Source organism: Mirounga leonina, unplaced genomic scaffold (genome assembly GCF_011800145.1).
Source record: "Mirounga leonina isolate KUSES-001 unplaced genomic scaffold, KU_Mleo_1.0 Mir_91, whole genome shotgun sequence".
In the NCBI taxonomy this organism is placed as follows: Eukaryota; Metazoa; Chordata; class Mammalia; order Carnivora; family Phocidae; genus Mirounga; species Mirounga leonina.
Genome location: NW_023270839.1, coordinates 12,046,866 through 12,065,134, shown reverse-complemented (window position 1 = coordinate 12,065,134; position 18,269 = coordinate 12,046,866). Strand labels below are relative to the sequence as shown.

Here is an 18,269-nt window from a genome sequence, read left to right as displayed (position 1 = left end):
CAAGTTCCCTCAAAAACTGGATTAGTAAAAGCTGACAATCCAAACCACTATCTAACTCGACTTATCCTAAAATTTAAGGCCATGTGAACCAGAATCTTTCTAACAAGTACAAGAACTCTTCATTCTGGTGGCTCTTCTGAAATATGTGGAAGGACATGATCAACACAGGAACATGAGAAAAACATGCCTTTGTCAGTGACCTAGTAAATTCTGGCCTAGGAACCTCTGAATAGTGGATAAAGTTTTTGTGGGATGAAGAAGGTAGGTGTTGGCACCTACTGAAGATCTCCCTTATAAAATAAATAACTTGCCAGTCTGGCTACCCAATGCAGGTTGGCTTTACCAATAATTATTAGGAACAGCTTCTTCTATAAGCAAATGATGATATTTTTATGGTCTCCCTTTAGGAGAAAAAGTCAGGGAAAGGGTATAAGAAGCTACAAAGATGAAATACCAACTGGTGATTCACTCCTGTGCCATGATCTCCTTGCAGCCTTGAACAAAGCAGTATCAGGCCAAGGAACAAAAGAATACTACACGGTCTTTGGGGAGGTGTGGAAGTGGCTTTGTTGCATAAGAAAGCTCAATACCACAGGGTTTATGGCACTTTGGATGGAAAAGGCAATATCTTGGTATTTTCCTCATTAGGATTACCTGCAGGATAGACAGCATTAACAGCACAGAGGTTGTTTATAATGTGCTTTTAGAAGGACACAGCTATCAGGCTAGCCTTCTAGTCAGTGCCCAATAGCCTGGACATTAGCAGTCAGGCTCTGTGCACTCTGTGGAGTTTGCACAGATCTTGTGATATTCTGATATTTCTCAAGTCTCTAAAAAGTACTGTCTTCAGGTTGTTTCTCAACAACCAGGGGAAAAGGGGTTAATGACCAGCTTTGGTTCTAAATAAGTAAGGGTAATCACGGAGACCTGCCAGGGGCTATGGAAAGCTCCCTCATTTCTATCCGCTTTGACAGTACTCCCTCACTAAGTGTTATTGAATTCTTGGTATAACTATCACACATGGATAATATTTATGAAAGTCAATGAAATAAGTAAAGTCACTCTTCACCCTTGAAGTAAAAAACAAACAACACCAAGACCAAACTCATTAACTCCTCAACGTAAAGGGAAATTTCTTCCTCACAGCAGTAGCCGATGAAAACACCACTGACTAGTGTATGTGGAATGTTTCCAAAGGGTAAGAAAATAAAACTCAGAGAAGAGAGCAATAGACAGTATGAAATAATGGATAACCTGTGAATCATTTATCTCAGGCAGGCCGACAGGCCAATATACTTGGACAGACCCACACTTCTCTACGCTCATTCTCTCTTCAGAGTCTGACCCTTGACCATGACTACCCCTTCACCCCCAGGGTCCCCAGGTCATTCTCACCAGTGGCCATGGTAAGAGAGACCAGCAGGGAAGTAATACAGGTCTTTGACTTAAAAGATTGAGCTCCTTACACATCAGAATCTAGTCTCTAAAAGTTATCCTGTGATAAATTAGCCCATCACCTCTCCTTCCTAAGTTTGACAATCTTTCCCTACCTCACTCCTAAGATATTTTTCTATTCACAATGAAGGAAGTCCTTTTGGAGACCGAATTTCACCAGCTACACCATCAGCCACTTCACAGTGTTTGTGGGCTATCACTTGTAGTACCCAAACATACTCTGACTTCAAATGATTAATTGCAGAACAAAGGCCTCTTCCGCTTTGCAGAGCTTCTCCCCCAGGCCACAGGGGAGTGGAAGTGGAGGGGGGGTGGTCCCTGGACTTGCCCTGGAATGCATGAGCAGTTAAAGCCAATCACTCTGCACTTGGTAGACGAAGCACCCTGAGCCGCCCCAGCGATGTAGGTGCAGAGTGAAAGGTAACAGCACTGTTTCCTCATTCAGGGAGGGGCATCTGGGAGACAGCTTGTAAACCAAAGCCGGCCCTGTGTCATTAATCTGCAAGTTTAATTGCAATGCACAGCTAGTCTTTGGAAGACCTTTCCAATCCTGATAATGAAGACATGCATGTGCTTGTAGATGCCAACTCCCCCACTTTTTGGTTTTGGAACTATACCACTTACCAAGTTTCACAAAAACCTAGAACTGATTAGAACCTGTTGGCACAGGGTGACCGAAACAAAAAGGGTGAGGAAATAGGGAGATTGTGTGGAGCAGGGTAGCCTTTCTGGCGCCCCTCAAATCATACTACCCAGGCAGGCCCCTATTCCATCTAGTCTCTGCCCAAGGCAGGAGCCATCAGGAGTCCCACAGATAAGCAATTTAGATACATTCTAGCTGAACGAAGGAGACTTACTGCGGGTTTCCATTGCTGTCTGCCAAGCCAAGGAAATAGAGTGCGGACAGATGCTCTCTCGGGTTCTTATTTGAGCTCCAAAAAAGTTGGAGGCTTGGCATAGCCATGTATCCCAAGGATCTTCACTTCCTTGTTTTTTTGTTTTTTGTTTTTTTAAGATAAATTGAAAGTCATATAGCCAAGAACAGAGAAGGTGATTGTTTTACCCCATTGACTAATCTTTCTTGTTCTAAACATGTCTATCTTCTTTAACAAAGCTATTAAGATTTTAGATGCTTGGGCATAAGCAACCCATATGGGATATATTTAGGGAATTCTATTACCAAAATCCAAATAAATAAGATGTCTCATCTATCAATAGCAGATAGCAAATCCTGTAATCAATTTCAACAGCAAATCCTGTAATCAAATCCCATAATCAATTTCAATTTCAAAATCAAGGCAAAGAAAACACAGGGATCATTTATTTGTTTAACAAATATTAATTGAGCACCTACTATGTATAAGGAAATACAAGGTGCAAGAGAGAAAACAAAGAAGAATAAGACACTGCCCTTGTCTTCTAGGGCTCACGATTCATTTAAGGGAGAAAATGTCTATAACTAAATGAATGAGAAAGAAATCACTAATGCCAAAACTGAAGGGATGGTAGGTAACCCCCCAGAGTTGTGGTGAAAAGATAACTCACAGAGATTGGGGAATATTTCATGAAGGAGGCAATATGTGATCAGTAGATTAAATCCTTTCAGAATAGGGTCTCATAAGTTTTATAGCATTAAAGACATAATAGATATTTTAAAAGTATGTGTTAAAATCAAGCTGATTACATGCTATGAATCTGTACAATGACAGACACATGTGGACTAAGTACCCAGAGAAGGACATGCAGAAAAGATGGCACTTAGGCTGGCCCCAGAAATCACGCTGTGTGATTCCTCCAAAATGGGTCCTAAGACTCCCAAGTCCAGGCCTTTGCCATGTGATTCCAAGAATGTCCTTACCCCTTTCCTCTCTAAGCAGCTTAATTCATCTGCTCTGTCAAAGCCCAGCTTATTTTCTACCTAACATCACAGGATGTCAGGGTTGGAATATACCTTCAAAATCTCCTAAGTCTAGCAGTTCCTAAACTTGGCTGAAGATAGTAAAAACTAACACAGAACAACATAAGGGAGCAGTCCTTCTCTCTCCCACTTCCAAAGCTCACCGCATATATTTAAGCAAGGGATGGGTGAAACTAAGGCATCTAGTGAAGCAACCAAATACAGAATGAGTTCCTGCTCTGCCCTCACTGTGGGAAGCTCACTGAAACTGCAGATTGCTGGGTTCCACCCCACTTGGATTCTGATGCAGTAGATCTATTTCCTTTTTGACAAAGCTCTCCAGGTGATTTGAAAGACCTAGCAGATTTAGGAGCAGGTGATCTCCAACATTCTTCCACTGGTTTCTGAATCCCCTCTACAATTTTCTGCTCAGTGTGGTCCTGACATCTTCCTAAAGTCCTCCCTAACTTCCACATTTCTTGGGGAGTACTTCCTCCCCCAAATTCTTACACCACCCCAGATCTTCAGTTTCCACTTAATACATGTTGTACAATGTTGTGAAGTCCCTTCTAGGCCAATAAACAATTATTAGGCTCTGTGCTGGAGAGTGCACCATAGAACATATACAAGGAATGGGTTTATGTCCTAGAGGTGGGAAAAGACGCATAAACTGCTAAAATAACAAGTTGGAATGAATTAAGTTCTAAAGGATGTTAAAAAACAAAAACAAAAATAAAAACATGGCGTCAGAGACGAGAGGAAGAAGTAGTTTTTCTACTTAGAGGCATTTCAGAAACTTTCTAGAGAAGCTGGTTTTGAAGGTAGTCTTTAACAAATGACTACATTTTGAGCCCAATTTAACCAGTAGGAAATAACTGGGGACAATACAGTGTAAAGAAATTATCCAATGAGAACACAAGGCAAGAATGTGCAGGTGTGAGAAACAGTGAGTCATCAGGGTGGGGACATGTGGGATGAGGCTACAGGAAATGAGGTTGGAAAGTGAATTAAAGGCAAGTGGTTTGAAAGCTCATGCTCTAATTTGGGAGAGAATATGGAATACTTGAAAGAGCTCAAGCTTAGGGCACCTGGGTGGCTCAGTCAGCTGAGCCTACAATTCTTGATTTCAGCTCAGGTCATGATCTCAGGGTTGTGAGATCAAGGCCCACATCGGGCTGCGCACTCAGCGGGGTGTCTGCTTGAGATTTTCTCTCTCCCTCTCCCAATGCCCCTTTCACACCCATGTGCGCATATGCACTCTCTCTTTTTTTCCTCTCTCTCTCAAATAAATCTTTTTTAAAAAAGAGCTCAAGCTTTAGTGTCAAAGAAGACCTCCATCTTCTATCCCCATTCTGTTGCTTCCTAGTGAAACTGTGATGCTGGCAATTGATTTACTCTCTTCTGTGTTCCTGTATGGAATAGTAATACACCCTCTTCTCCAGGCTGTTATAAGGACACAACAAGTTAATGAATATAAGTGCCAACCATGGCCAATTCTCTTCCCTTTGTCAGTAATAGAAAACCACAGACTATGTTTAAACAAATAGATGTAATCTAACTTCTGTTTTAGGAAGAGAACTGGATATAATATTAAGGGACATTAGAGAGGAAACAGAAACACATAGGTAGAGAGAACAGAAGGCTGTTCCAATAATCCAGGTGAGAGCTGAGGTCCTGAACGAGAGCAGAGCCACTGCAAAAACAAGGCACAGAAGATTAACCACTGAGGAGGCAAAACGGAGAGGTCAGCAACAGGTGGAAATGATTGCGTGGAGTTGAGGATGAATCAGGTTTTCAGCCTGCTTTTGGCTGCTAAGAAGGATAGTGATGCAGACAAAAGTGTTGGGAACCCGACAGGAGCAGGCCTCAGGTGAGAGAGAATACATTCCAACGGGGACTTACTGAATTGCAGGTGGAGGCTGAGCATCCTGTGGGAATGGTTAGTGTGCAGCAGGAGATTTGGGTCTAAGACTTGGGAGTCAGAGTTTGGGTCTGGGGAAGAAGACTAGGGAGGGGCTGGCAGAGCCGGTAGGGGAAGCTATGAAAATAGAAGGGACTAGCTAGGGAGATGATGCCAAGCAGAAAAGAGGAACGCTGACATCTGGACCTCGGGAAAGGTTCGCTCTTGAGGAATAGAAGAAAATGAGGAGCTAATGAAGGAGATGAAGGAGGAGTGGGTGCTTTCACAGATTTTTATGCAAAAGGAAAATAAGTTTTTCTTATTTAAGCAACCATTATTTTGGCCTTTGCTATGGCAGCTGAGGTTTTACCCTTACTGATACAGGAAGAAGGCAGTGTGTGCCAACAAAAAAGAAGTAAGAATAAACAAAGAACTCCTCTTTTAAGAAGCTAGAAGGGAAAGGAAAGAGATGGAATGGTAGTTTCCAGAAGGCAGAGGGTCAAAAGAGGTGTGTTAGTTTTTTTGAAATCAATGCTCCTATACTTGTTGCCATTTCTAAGTCTCCCATCTCCTCTCTTTATTCATGGAATATTCTGCCGAAGTAGTTTTAAATTTATTGCTTGGGCAATAAGCAGGTTTTATTCTTTGTGGTTATGATAATTCTGTTTATAAGTCAGCTCTTTGGGACATTTACTGTTTGTATATTTGTACAGAACTGTCTCCAAATGTGACTTAGAAAAATGCAAAGTTTTGCCAATTTACTAGGGGGTGATTATTTGTATTATTGCAGCGGTCCTTCAAAATACGAAGCTTCTCAGCAGGTAAGTGTACACAGACCCTTTGACCATACAACAGAGGGCTAGGGAAGAGAACATTAACTTGTTACAAGTTACTGTAATGACCATGTATGCATGTCAGTAGGAAAGCAGAATTCAATAAATAACAATTTTCGTTTATGGAACTTTTTCCAGGAAAAACTTTATCATATAAAGAGAGGAATTTCTGCAACATCTACACTGTGATCAATGGCTCCTTTGTGGGCTGAGTGACAGCCTGTCTAAGTTTCCAACTCCTGGTCCTAAAGTGACCTGAGCAGTAGGGAGCTGTGAGGACAGCTTTTGGGATAACTCCACAACAGCTCTGAACTATCTGCTGTCAAGAGTATGCCAACTGCATAATCAACCATAATCGTGGCAAGTAATATACTTAGAACAGAAACCCTGTTGGTATTTAGCTGAACTAAAAATGAGAAAGTAACCATCCATTCCCCCCATAGTGTAAGTTGTGTATAATGAGAGTTCTTATTTGCATTTTTCCTAAAACTCACCAAACTCCTTATTCACTCATTACTTACCCATTATGGGTTTTTTAAATGGCACTTTTAAGGTTTGCTTTGGCTCAGAGTGAATTATTTGCCAAGATTTTATTCCTGGAGTCATGAATCCCCTGAGACTTCTTTACCTTTTGCAAATTCATAGCTCATTTTGTGGGTCCTAGTGGTTTGTGGTCTCTATGTGTGCATGTGTGGGCATGTGTGAGGAACAGTCTTAAGATATCCTAAGTAGTGAAACATTTCATAAGAAAGGGTCCTATATCCTGGAGTAATTAAACAAGAAAAAAAAGAAAAAGCAGAAAATGAGTAAAGAGTAGTTTATAAAAGTAGCAAACATTAGGTTACCTCCTTGTAATTATGCATATGCATAATTGATTTAATAGGTGGAAGAAATGTGTGTTACAAAAATTCACTGAGTGTTTGGATATCAAGAGGCACAAATACAAAAGTACATGAAAAGGTAAAATGAGGCAAAGCTGCCTCTGAGAGTAAAAATTTAGTGAACTTTAATAAACCACTAAATGCAATGTTAGATAAACATGAGCAGAGGAAAACATTTTTGTGTGCATACTTTAAAAAAAAAATGGTGTCTCCAAGACCAACATTACTATTGTAGGGGAAGAACTCGGGGCACAAGGCAAGTTGGCTACAGACATTTACCAACCAAGAGGGCAAGGAAAATTCTCCCTGCTCCCAGATCTCTTTGCAGCTTACCACCAGACCTTGGCTAGAAATGTCTTCTAATACAGTCCCGAATGAGCTGAAGAGTAAAGGTGGGAGACATTATCTCAGAAATGAAATATATTGCTTCTTGGAATATTAGAAAAGTAGTTTTTAGATTCAGAGAGATTACTAGCTAGAAGAGATCATCCCAATATATATATTTAACAGATGTGACAATTGTGTCCCCTACACAATAAGCAACTGGCCCAAGATCACATAGCAAATTATTGGTATAAAAATGTTGATTTTCTTAACATAATAAAATAAATAAATAAATAAAAATTAAAAAAATGTTGATTTTCAACTCTCCACCTAGAGGTTTTTTTTGCACTACTGAGCACTCCCTGTAATCAGAAGGGGTAAAAGAGGGGCCTGGTACATTTCACTGCAGGGATAAGTTCCAGTATTTGGGACAGCATGAGAACTGGGTGGGCCATAGACCGAATGTCTAGGGACTGGGGCATTCTGGATTTGTGCCTGGACACAGAAGTTGCTATTTTGCCTAATACTGGCTAAGTGCCAAGGACAATTTAATGACATTAATATACCATCATATAGTAGCTTGCTCTTCTACTGATATACTTAATCTGCAGGTAAGTCATATCCCTAGTGAAATACTATGTCTCCTCTACTGAAAAACAGAATTGCATCCCGACACCAGCTTAATGCTACAGCTTATCATTCACTCACAAGGAACAAAAACATTGGATGTTTTTATAAGACAGTCATTTGTGTGTTTAGATATTATTCTGGGTTTTATGAGGGGAAAATTGTCACCCTGTTATGAAGCTACATCCATTTCAATTTTGCATCAAGCTAATGTGTATTGATGGAAACCATGTTAAGCAGAACAAGAAGTAAATATTCTCTACCACCACAAATTGATTACAAGTGGCCTAAAGTAGTTCTCAACACTTCCATTTCATTTGGGAAGTGAATTTACACCTTTGAAAATATTATTATTTCTCCTTAATTTGTCCCAGTGATTTTTGGGATTTTAACTGGCCTTCAAATATATTTAAAAATCAAATAGGTGAAATTTCTTCTGAAGGAATCCCAAACTACAGCTTTTTTTTTCCCTAATAATTACAAGCTCTCAGGTTTTCATTTGGTTTTGAATTTCCTTTTTGAGGATGTCTTTGTATTATGTGATGTTACCTCCTGATGTTTAGTTTTATTGGAATTTCTTGGAAAAGTATAATAAAAATTAATAATAATGGACATGATTAAATGGGTGTCAAGACAAAGCGATCATGTTGTTTCTCATGTAATTATAATGGAAGAATTCAAGTTAATTTGCTTATTTTAGCATAATGAATATGTGATTCCAACAGTTTAAAAGCTAAAGTCTTTAGCAGGTAGAGGACAATGAAAAAAAAAATCCTCACATCACAAGAAAACCCTGGATATTAATCAGTTTGTTTAACCAGATGAACAGTTGTATACATAATGTGCTAACATTTCTTAACAAGTAGATTTCTGTAAACAAACTGCTTCCAAAAATATTTTATGAGCTGTCATTAACTTCGGAGATGTTTTTCTAGGTTGGCAACCTTGGTGATCCATCTCGCAAAAGCACGGCTGGAATGGAGAGACCCCTGAAATTGCTAAGTGAGGAGAACTGAGAAGGGTCCTGTGAAGTCATGACCCTTGAAAGGTGTTGGTTTACAGAGTGTGAAGCAGGCAATTCCCTAGCTGCACCCAGGAAGAAGCAGCGCTGGACGGGCCGGTGGCTAGTAGGGAGCAGTGCTTTGAAGGACGGGTGGATCCCACCGCCGCGTCAGACTCACAGTTAGTTTGCTCGAAGTTCTATGATGGGGGAAAACTCCTTAATTTGGACAACAGTTCAATATTTCAACAGAAGATTCTTAAACTAAAAAGCAATTAATTACCCCCCCCCTTTTTATTCCCCAGGACTGTTTTTTTAGGGCTCCAACTAGAAGGACAAATTCACTAAGGGTGACACTCAGAATCTGAGGCACAAGATCTTACACAAAGGCTGTCCATTCCAGATGCCCTGCTGGACTGCCTGGCCTTTGGGTGTGGGTGCCGAGAGCTGCCTGCCGAGCGGCTGCAGGAGCTCGGCTCTATCACTTTCCTATGGGGCTCACGGCACAGAATTTGTGCCACAGGAGCTTAGGTAAGCTGAAAAGGCCAAATAAGCAACTGCGGGGCAAGAGCAAGAAGTCAGACTCCAAGAGTTGTAGGGTTTTTTCTTCCACATTATTATTGTTGTTGTTGTCATTATTGTTATTTTAAAGATTTTATTTATTTGACAGAGCGCACAAGCAGGGGGAGTGGCAGGCAGAGGCAGAGGGAGAAGCAGGCTCGCTGGGCAGGGTGCCCGATGCGGGGCTCGATCCCAGCACTCTGGGATCAAGACCAGAGCAGAAGGCAGATGCTTAACCGACCCAGGCATCCCTCCTCCACATTATTAACCATCTATTTTCTTAACAATGTCACAACTATTCTTTTGCTTCACTTTATCTATATAATGGATCCACTCACTTTAATGCCCTTGTTTTCAAACAAGTAATGGTGGAAGAGAAATGCTGATAAGCATTTTTAAAGGTCTTTGACTTCCTCAGAAAAAAAACCCCTGAGGAAAATATTTAGAGACTCAGGAATACTGGGTCAAAAATCTCTAAACCTTCATCCCTTTAAAAATAGCTTTTTAACGTGAAACATATTAGTGTATTGTACGTGTGAGCGTGCAGATATATTATGTATATGCCTTTTCTCTGATCACGAAGTAAAGAACAAAAATCCTGAATTACGGAATTCGAGGTCTCAATGTTTAGCGAGATATGGATGCCATAGATAAGCCATTTCCCTTAATTTGTGGTTTTGTTTTTTTTTTGGTCTCCTACTTCGCTTTGAATGACACTCTCATACTTCTGTTCTGCAGCAGTACAACAAGACCTTTTTGAAGTTTAAATGCCTGACACCCTTTGTAGAACAGTGGCGACCTGATCAAAACAGTGATCAAGCAGAAATGCTTTTTTTTTTCTGATAAGCAGGGCCAAAGTTAGTCTCTTTCTAAGTAGAATGAACTCCCTCCCTCCCTCCCTCTCTCTCTCTCTCTCTCTCCCCTTGTATTCAGAGTGGAGATTTTTCCTCTACCCCCAACTAATAAAATCGGGAGGCTGCAATGAGGCTGAGCGGCAAGCAGTTTGATGTCCTCAGCAGGATACGAGGAGTCAGAAGTGGCGCTGTAAATCCAGAGCGGGGCTTCAACGCTGTGTTAAGTGTGGCCTGAGTCTCAGAGATTTCCTTTTGATGCAAGTTCAGTATATTAATGGGAAAAGCATTCACTTTTATTTGTCTGTACTGTCTGCGACAGCAAGGCTACCTCATTTAGCCTGGGCCAATGTGAAAATACACAGAGAAGCAATCTGTTGCAAATTAGCACAGCTCCCCTTTCATTTACTAGCTAGTAATTGGAAGGGGTTAAGAAAGTGTAACTTATCAGATCACGTGAGCTATCTGCTTGTGTGGATTTCCCCCGCGAGCCCCCAGGCAATAATCTTTCCTCAATGTCCACTTGGTCTGAAAGAAAATCCTGATGCGTGTAAAATGCGCTCCCTCGGTGAGCTTTGACAAGGCAGTTTCCCCGATTCCTGAAAGAGGTATTGATACGACTCCATTAGAACCTTACCTTTCTTTAGATATAGTTTTACTCTCCCGCTTCCAAATGGTCTTGAAGTCAGTGCAGAATTCGTACCATACCATAAACACATAGTTGGGTGTGATTTCCTTCTCACCGGACTTGGGCTTCATCCCAAAATATCCTACTGTTGTTTCAAAACTGCAACAGGTAGGGGGAAAAAAACAGAGTGAGATGGGGGGTGAGAAACTGTCCATACCCTCAGGGCAGGATTGCTGGGGGGCAGCGGGGGGAGGCATTTACCATATATTCATTCTCTAAGACAGAAGCCCAGCCTCATAGTGACTGTGGCTTATCCGGAGCCTCAGAAAACCTATTTACTTAAACCACTTCTCCAAGAAATTCAATCTGATACTCCTGGTCACATCTTATGTATATAAAAATGAGCATGTCTGATTCCAGGCGGTATGCCGGTGAAGCTATGAGTTTGCTCTTCATCTCAAATCCACATCATTTACCAGCTCTTCATATTATGTTTAATGAGTACATGGACATATAATGATGACATATTGATTCTGCAGCCTTAGCAGTGGTCAGTTAGACAGCCCATCAGGAATAATTAATCTATTGAGCACTTCATGGAAAATCCAGAGACTATTCTATCCTTATTCTGCCATCCGCTGGCTTTTTGATCTTGGGTCAGTCACTCAGCATCAGACTTTCCGTTTTCTCAAGGGTAAGATAAGACTTAGAATAGGTGATCTCTAAGAAGGTTACATTTTAAAGCTTGATATGCTATAAGAATACAAACCACCGAGGCATAAAAAGAGATATAACCGAAGGCACGGCAAGGTTTGGGTGAAAAACCATCTTTGATCCTGGAAAGACGATCTCTAATCTGGTCAGGAAAGGATCCAGGTTTTCCAAAGTTGATTCTCAGGCATTGCTCCGAATCTCCTGACCTACCCCATGGAGGCTCACTGCACACCAGACTGCTACAGGCCTCCCAAGCAGCCCTTCTTGGAGGCTCTAGCTTTGTAGCGATTTATAGCTCTGCACTTAGGCCTCCACCCCCAACCTTCACCCACCCAAAGCCTCACAAGCTCATTTGCCATGAGCAAGAACACTTAAATAAATGGCCCCTTTTTCTAGGGTGTTGGAAACTAATCAAAGCAGGAATGGCTGGCCACATTTACTACTCAGTGCTCTATCATCTGTTCAGACACAGTGGGTTTTTTTTTTTTGTGGCCATCCTGAATCCTGAGTTTCTAATGGAGCTCCATTCAATGGCAATTGTAAAACCCTGAAGCCCCGTCACTATTATGGAGAATACTTTCATCTCGTTCTCAGTTATTGGGCAATATGTATCTCATAAGATTTTATCACATTTCACAGATGAACTGTTAATTGATTCCATGGCTATGATTAGGTGAGATCCAAGCTGGAGCTGCAACTCTGAGTCCCATAAATTCTTTGTGCTTCTGTAAATAATAAATCTGTTTTTAATGCAAATTAAAACTACTGGCCAGGGAATTTGGGCTCCCAGTTATTAAAAGATTGGAAGTGCATAAGTGGAGAAAGGCAATAACTGCAATCATTTCTTAAGGGACTCTCTTCTAATTCCAAACATACATAATTTGGAACAAAACCAGTAATGGAAGAAAGTCGCAATGTCAGGCGATGCCTAACTCTGTGGCAGTCAAAATACTGATAAAACCAAATGTACTATGCTCTATGGCATACACTTTTATTTCATTCAAAATGAAAATTATATTGACTGTGGTGTGGAAATACACAAGTAGAGGGTTATGTAACCGATGGGAAGAGGCCATGAATTTCTTATAGAGTCATGGGGCTTTAGAACTGGAAGGGATGTAATAGGTCAACTCATTCAAGGTTCTCATTTTAGAGATGAGAAAACAGAGACCTGATTGAATGACTTTATTCAATGGCAGGGTTGGGCCTACCACTCGGGTCCCCCAGTTCTCAGTGAAATGATTTTTCCACCCTTCTGTTGCTCGTGCTCATCAACACAGGCATTTTTCTTTTCTTTCTTTTTTTTTTTTTTCTGTTTCCTCTTTAGACACAGTTGCCCCCCAGGAGCACCCCCCCAGCAGAGCACATCATCATCGTTTTTCTCTTCCTTATGGTCACCTTTGATACAGAAACATACTTATTTGTGCATTAATAGAGAAGAGAAAGTCTTTCCCTCTTAGTATTCAGAGGAGCAAATGATTTCCCAGCAGGATATAGTGAAGAGGACAGAAACTCCAGTCCCTGTGCCTCACGGATCACCTCAGCAGCCCTCGCAATATCTGGAGTCTAGATCCTGAGACCCAGAGGCTGCAAGTACCAGTGACTGTTCATAGAATGCCAGTGTTGTTCAGTAGGTTACCACAGAGCTTCAGAAAAGCATATCGTCATCCTGGAGGCCTCACTTTTCCCAGCCTACACTGGAGCTAACCATGTACCCTCACCACCTCTCACCCTGGGGGTTTGTGAGGCCTTGCTTGCTAACCCTCGAACGGGACAGAGACTAAAGGAAATACTGAATTTCAGCATTCTCTCCCCGCCCTCCCCCATGTGTTTTAGAAACTAAGAAAGCAAGTGAACCTCTTCAGAAGAACCAGAGCAAAAACAAAGTCCCAGGGGATGGCCTGGCTTTGGCACTCTGCAACTTCGACAAAGAGGAAGTTGCTCTGAGGATGTGCATTATTTGACTTCGGGGTTATCCCTTCGTTCAAGGAGAAGCTAAAGGGCTAGAATATGAGCCTACGACTGCTTCATAAGGTCTAGACTACTGTCCTCCTGAAAACTGCTGATCTTTAACAGCCAGGCTAATATTCTCCAATGGACAAAGGGGCCATCGTGCTTTCTGAAATTTCTATTTGTCAGCAGATAACTCTCAAACAGCTTTCAACTTGTAGAAGATTGATTTCTAATCATATGTTATGTTTCATAAAACTTCTTTCCTTTGCTCTATTCCCTTTTTTTCCTCTCTGCTCCAATTCCTTATCTGATTCCTATCTTTGTAATTCAGCTAAATGTTTTTAAAGCACAGACAACGACGACACTATCAAAGAGCTGGTAACAACGTGAGCTGTTTTACTTTTTAGTGTTGAGGTGCCAAAGCAGGACACGTCCCCTTACTGTTTCACATGCATGCCTTTAGAAACTGCTTAGGAAAAGCAAACTTGTCGTGGCCTCAGAGTAAATTGTTTCTCTTGAGAATAAAACAGAAGAATTTCCTAAATCTCACACAAATATTGCAACACTGACCACCAACCTCCTTAAAAAGTGCAAGCAAACAACTGTGCTTTCTACATTAAAGATGGGATCTAACATATTTCATGTATGACATGAAAGCTACACTACCTTCACCACAAAGTCACGGAAAACGCTGACAACCAAAATTTATGACCCCCCTCAGCATAGCTAATGCACAGCAGCAGCTTCGGCCCCTCGAAGGTGGGCCCCCTTTTCCTTCAGCAAGAAGCTTGAAGAAATATTAGAAATTTGACATCCACCCTGGAAACCCAAATTTCTGTTTGACCTGACACCAAGGTGTGGATGTCTTTTCGGAACGTAACATAGACATATTCGTTTTATACATGGAGGAAGGGAAAACTTAATATAGGGATAAGGCCAATCAAGGGGCACAAAAATCTTTAAAACCATCATCGTGGTTTTTAAAGATGATCATGCTTACTTGATAATCCTGACTCAAGAACATGTCTGCAATTAGAAAAATGCAGGATTTGCCTCAACTTCACTTTCATCTGCATTTTAATTTGATTGGCAGTTGGAAGCAGGGCAAGATGTTGGCGCCCGCCAAAGCAGAGCTGACAGCACTGTCTGTAGGCTTTAAGAACTCTTGGAAATTGTGGCTAGACAGGAGGAAATGGTTTGTTTCTAGAGTTTGTTCAGTTGCGTTTAATTAACTCCTCTCCTCACACATTTGTAAAGTTTGTTGTCCTTATAGGCTACTTCCTACCCCTACCTCTCATTTAACTTTCTAGTCCTTCTAGAATTAACACCAGCAAAATGTATCTCGGTTCTCTGTGCTGAAAATGAGAATGCCTCAGTATATTCTCACTCACCCTTTTAAGAGTAGAGGTATAGCCAAGCTGACTAACCTGGTCAGCAGACAAAAATAAAATCCTCTATCAGGGACCAGAGCCACTGATTACTGGGTGAACTGGATGGTTCCATTCTGCTGTCTATTAAGAGAGAGAAGAGCAAAGAAGGGGCCTGAAGTGGGTGACGGGTAGAACAGAAGACTCCTGAGGTCTCTTCCAATTTCGGAGGCACTTTTTATATATAGGGGTCAGTCCCTCCTCCCCACTTGCCCCTTGTTTACCGTATCCTCTCAGGTCTGAGGAAAGACATAATAAGTCTCTTAGATGTTTGCCATAATTGGTTTAATCTAGTTGTAATGCTAAGAAGGATCACGTTGTTCCTAACTTCCATAAAGTGGCTCAGGAGCAGAGAAATGGAGGAGAGGCAGAGAGTGTCATGACGTGATGCTTGTCAATCACTTCTCAATGGTTCTGTGCTCTTTGAGGAGAAATGTTTCCAAGTCTTATCCTAGTGCTTTCCCTTCAGCTCCCGATAGAATCTTACTGCTCACGGATGTATAGTCTCAACAAATGGGGCCGAAAGAATGGCTAGTCAGACATCATGCTAAGTAAAATAAGCCAGTCATAAAATGAAAAATGCTGTATTGATTCCACTTATATGAGGTATCTAGGGTAGTCAAAGTCACAGAGACAGGAAGTAGAATAATGGTTGCCAGGAGCCGGGGTAAGGGAGGAGAATGGGGGAGTTATGGTTTAATGGGTACAGAGTTCTATTTGGAGATGAGTTCGTTCTGAAGACAGACGGTGGTGATGGTTGCAGAGCAAAATGACTGCACTTAATAATAACACTCATAAAAAGGAACAGCTAGCCAAAGAAAGGACTAAGGCCAAGTCAGAGCCACTTACCTTTTCTGTGCATTCTCCAAGTGACTTTCTTCCATTTTATGCTCATTTTTGGCTGTGAACGAGAAATAATTATCATTAAAACAGTGTTTTCTTCCATCGTATCTTTTGGCTAAATCTTCTAACTTTGATTACACCCATGGGTTATCAAAATAATCCTGAATGCAGGGGTTGGCAGCCCCTACCACATGTCCTGGAGATAGTTCTCAACTGGCTACATCTCCCACCCTTGCTTTCTTGAGAATAGCTAGAGCTAATGGTGGCCATATAATTTACTGTTCTCACTGGGACACTCTTGAGAGTGAAAGAAGGTGATAACTAATAATTACATCTGGACAAAAACATAAATTGGAGCAATCCTGGACAGATTGGTACATGTGGTCACCCCAGCTACAGCTGGCCTCTTTGTGAGCTTTGGCACATACTTGGTTGGCACTCTCCCCTCCCTTCCCCAAACATCAGAAACCCAGAACCATTTACAGCAGTTCTGCTCGGGTTCACACCAATTCCCTGGAACACTTGCACACACTGTCTCTACACCCAGAGGCTCCTTTGGCAGTCTGGGGAAGCCTATGGTCTCCTTTCTCAAAATACTGTTTTTAAATGCTTTGAAAAAAAAAATACTTAAGACTACTAAGGAAATCCATGATACTGAGATACAACTCTGAATTTATAGATCAAGAACCAGTGTTCTGTAGGAACTATTTATTTAGGAGCTTTCATTTTTGGGTGGTGTTTTTACATATCATTCTCTCTAATCAGAAGATATTATTATACATGATAATAACACTTCTTCACTTTAAAAATGTCTAGAAAAATAGGCAAGTCATAATCTACATAAGCCTTAAGGTTTCTTCCATTTAAGGCTACAATGATATAAAATGAACAAGAAAAGAAAATCAGTCTTATCTACTAAGGCCTATGATGTGATACTTCATGAAAGATATTAAAGGATTTTTTTTAAAAGATTTTATTTATTTATTTGAGAGAGAGAGAAATTGCACAAGCAGTGGGGAGAGGCAGAGGGAGACAGAGAAGCAGACTCCCTGCTGACCAGGGAGCCCGATGTGGGACTCGATCCCAGGACCCTGGGATCATGACCTGAGCCGCAGGCAGATGCTTGACCTACTGAGCCACCCAGGCATCTGATATTTTTTTTTTTTTTAAAGATTTATTTATTTATTTATTTGAGAGAGCGAGAATGAGAGAGAGTACATGAGAGGGGGGAGGGTCAGAGGGAGAAGCAGGCTCCTCGCTGAGCAGGGAGCCTGATGTGGGACTCGATCCCGGGACTCCAGGATCATGACCTGAGCCGAAGGCAGTTGCTTAACCAACTGAGCCACCCAGGCGCCCCCAGGCATCTGATATTAAAGGATTTAAAAATACCACTATTTTACTAAACTTAGCTCTGCCATGTACTACCTGTGTGACTGTGGTCAATTTACTCATGACCAACTGCATAGTTATGGACTCATCTGTCCTATACAAACAGCCACAGTGACTACCGTCATACTACATCATACAAGATTAAATTAGATAACATATATCAAGTGCTTGGCACACAATATATGATCAATAAACGACATGAAAGGTATCATTAATACCTCATCATCAATTTCATCATTGATTTTAAAACGTCAATTTTATCAAGTTACTCCTCTACTCAAAACCTTCCAAAGGCTTGTCATCACCTTTGATATAACCTTTAACATCTTCACAATGTCCCATGAGGCCCTGCAGTTCCGCTCACTGGCTCCTCTGTGACATCACTCCCTTGCTCCCATGCTCATTTCTTTCCAGTCTCTCTGTCAGCTTGCTGATGCTTGAGCACACTGAGCATGCGCATTAAGGGGTCTCTGCACTTGCTGCACCCTGCCCACAGTCTGTGCATGACTGGCTCCCTTACTGTTTTCAGGTTTCAGCTCAGATATTACCCTCTCTGACTTCACTTAATAAAAGAGCACCCCTTGCTACATATCCCCATCCCCTCCCTCAACTCTCTCAACCTCCACACGTTACTTTTTTTCCTGCCCAGCCTCTATCTACCTGGCAGACTATTCGTTTTCTCATGCATTTATTATATGACAATTGAAGGTAAGCTCAAGGAGAGAAGCAACTTCAGCTGGCTTGTTTTCTGCTGAGCCTTAAACACAGGAAGGGTGCCTATATATTAAACAAGTTATTTTAGTTGAAAAATGCATATGCTGGACAAATGTTGCTTCAAAAGAAAGATACTAGGTTTCCTAAAAAGAAAACTTGGTATTTTTTAAATTAATTAATTAATTAATTAACTTATCAGAGAGAGAGAGAAAAAAAACACAAGCAGGCATAGTGGCAGGCAGAGGGAGAAGCAGGCTCCCCACTGAGCAGGG

At 41.3% G+C, this 18,269-nt stretch overlaps 1 protein-coding gene across 2 annotated transcripts in view; it reads right to left on the bottom strand.

Moving 5' to 3' along the window:
- Positions 1–18,269, bottom strand: part of FMN1 (formin 1) — a 283,684-nt gene that overhangs the window by 22,570 nt on the left and 242,845 nt on the right. For both annotated transcript variants that reach the window (XM_034994221.1, XM_034994220.1), the window contains exons 14-15: positions 15,901–15,952; positions 10,967–11,116 (exon numbers count right to left, since the gene is read on the bottom strand). In XM_034994221.1, the coding sequence (XP_034850112.1) occupies positions 10,967–11,116; positions 15,901–15,952 (202 nt within the window). The remainder of the gene's footprint in view (positions 1–10,966; positions 11,117–15,900; positions 15,953–18,269) is intronic.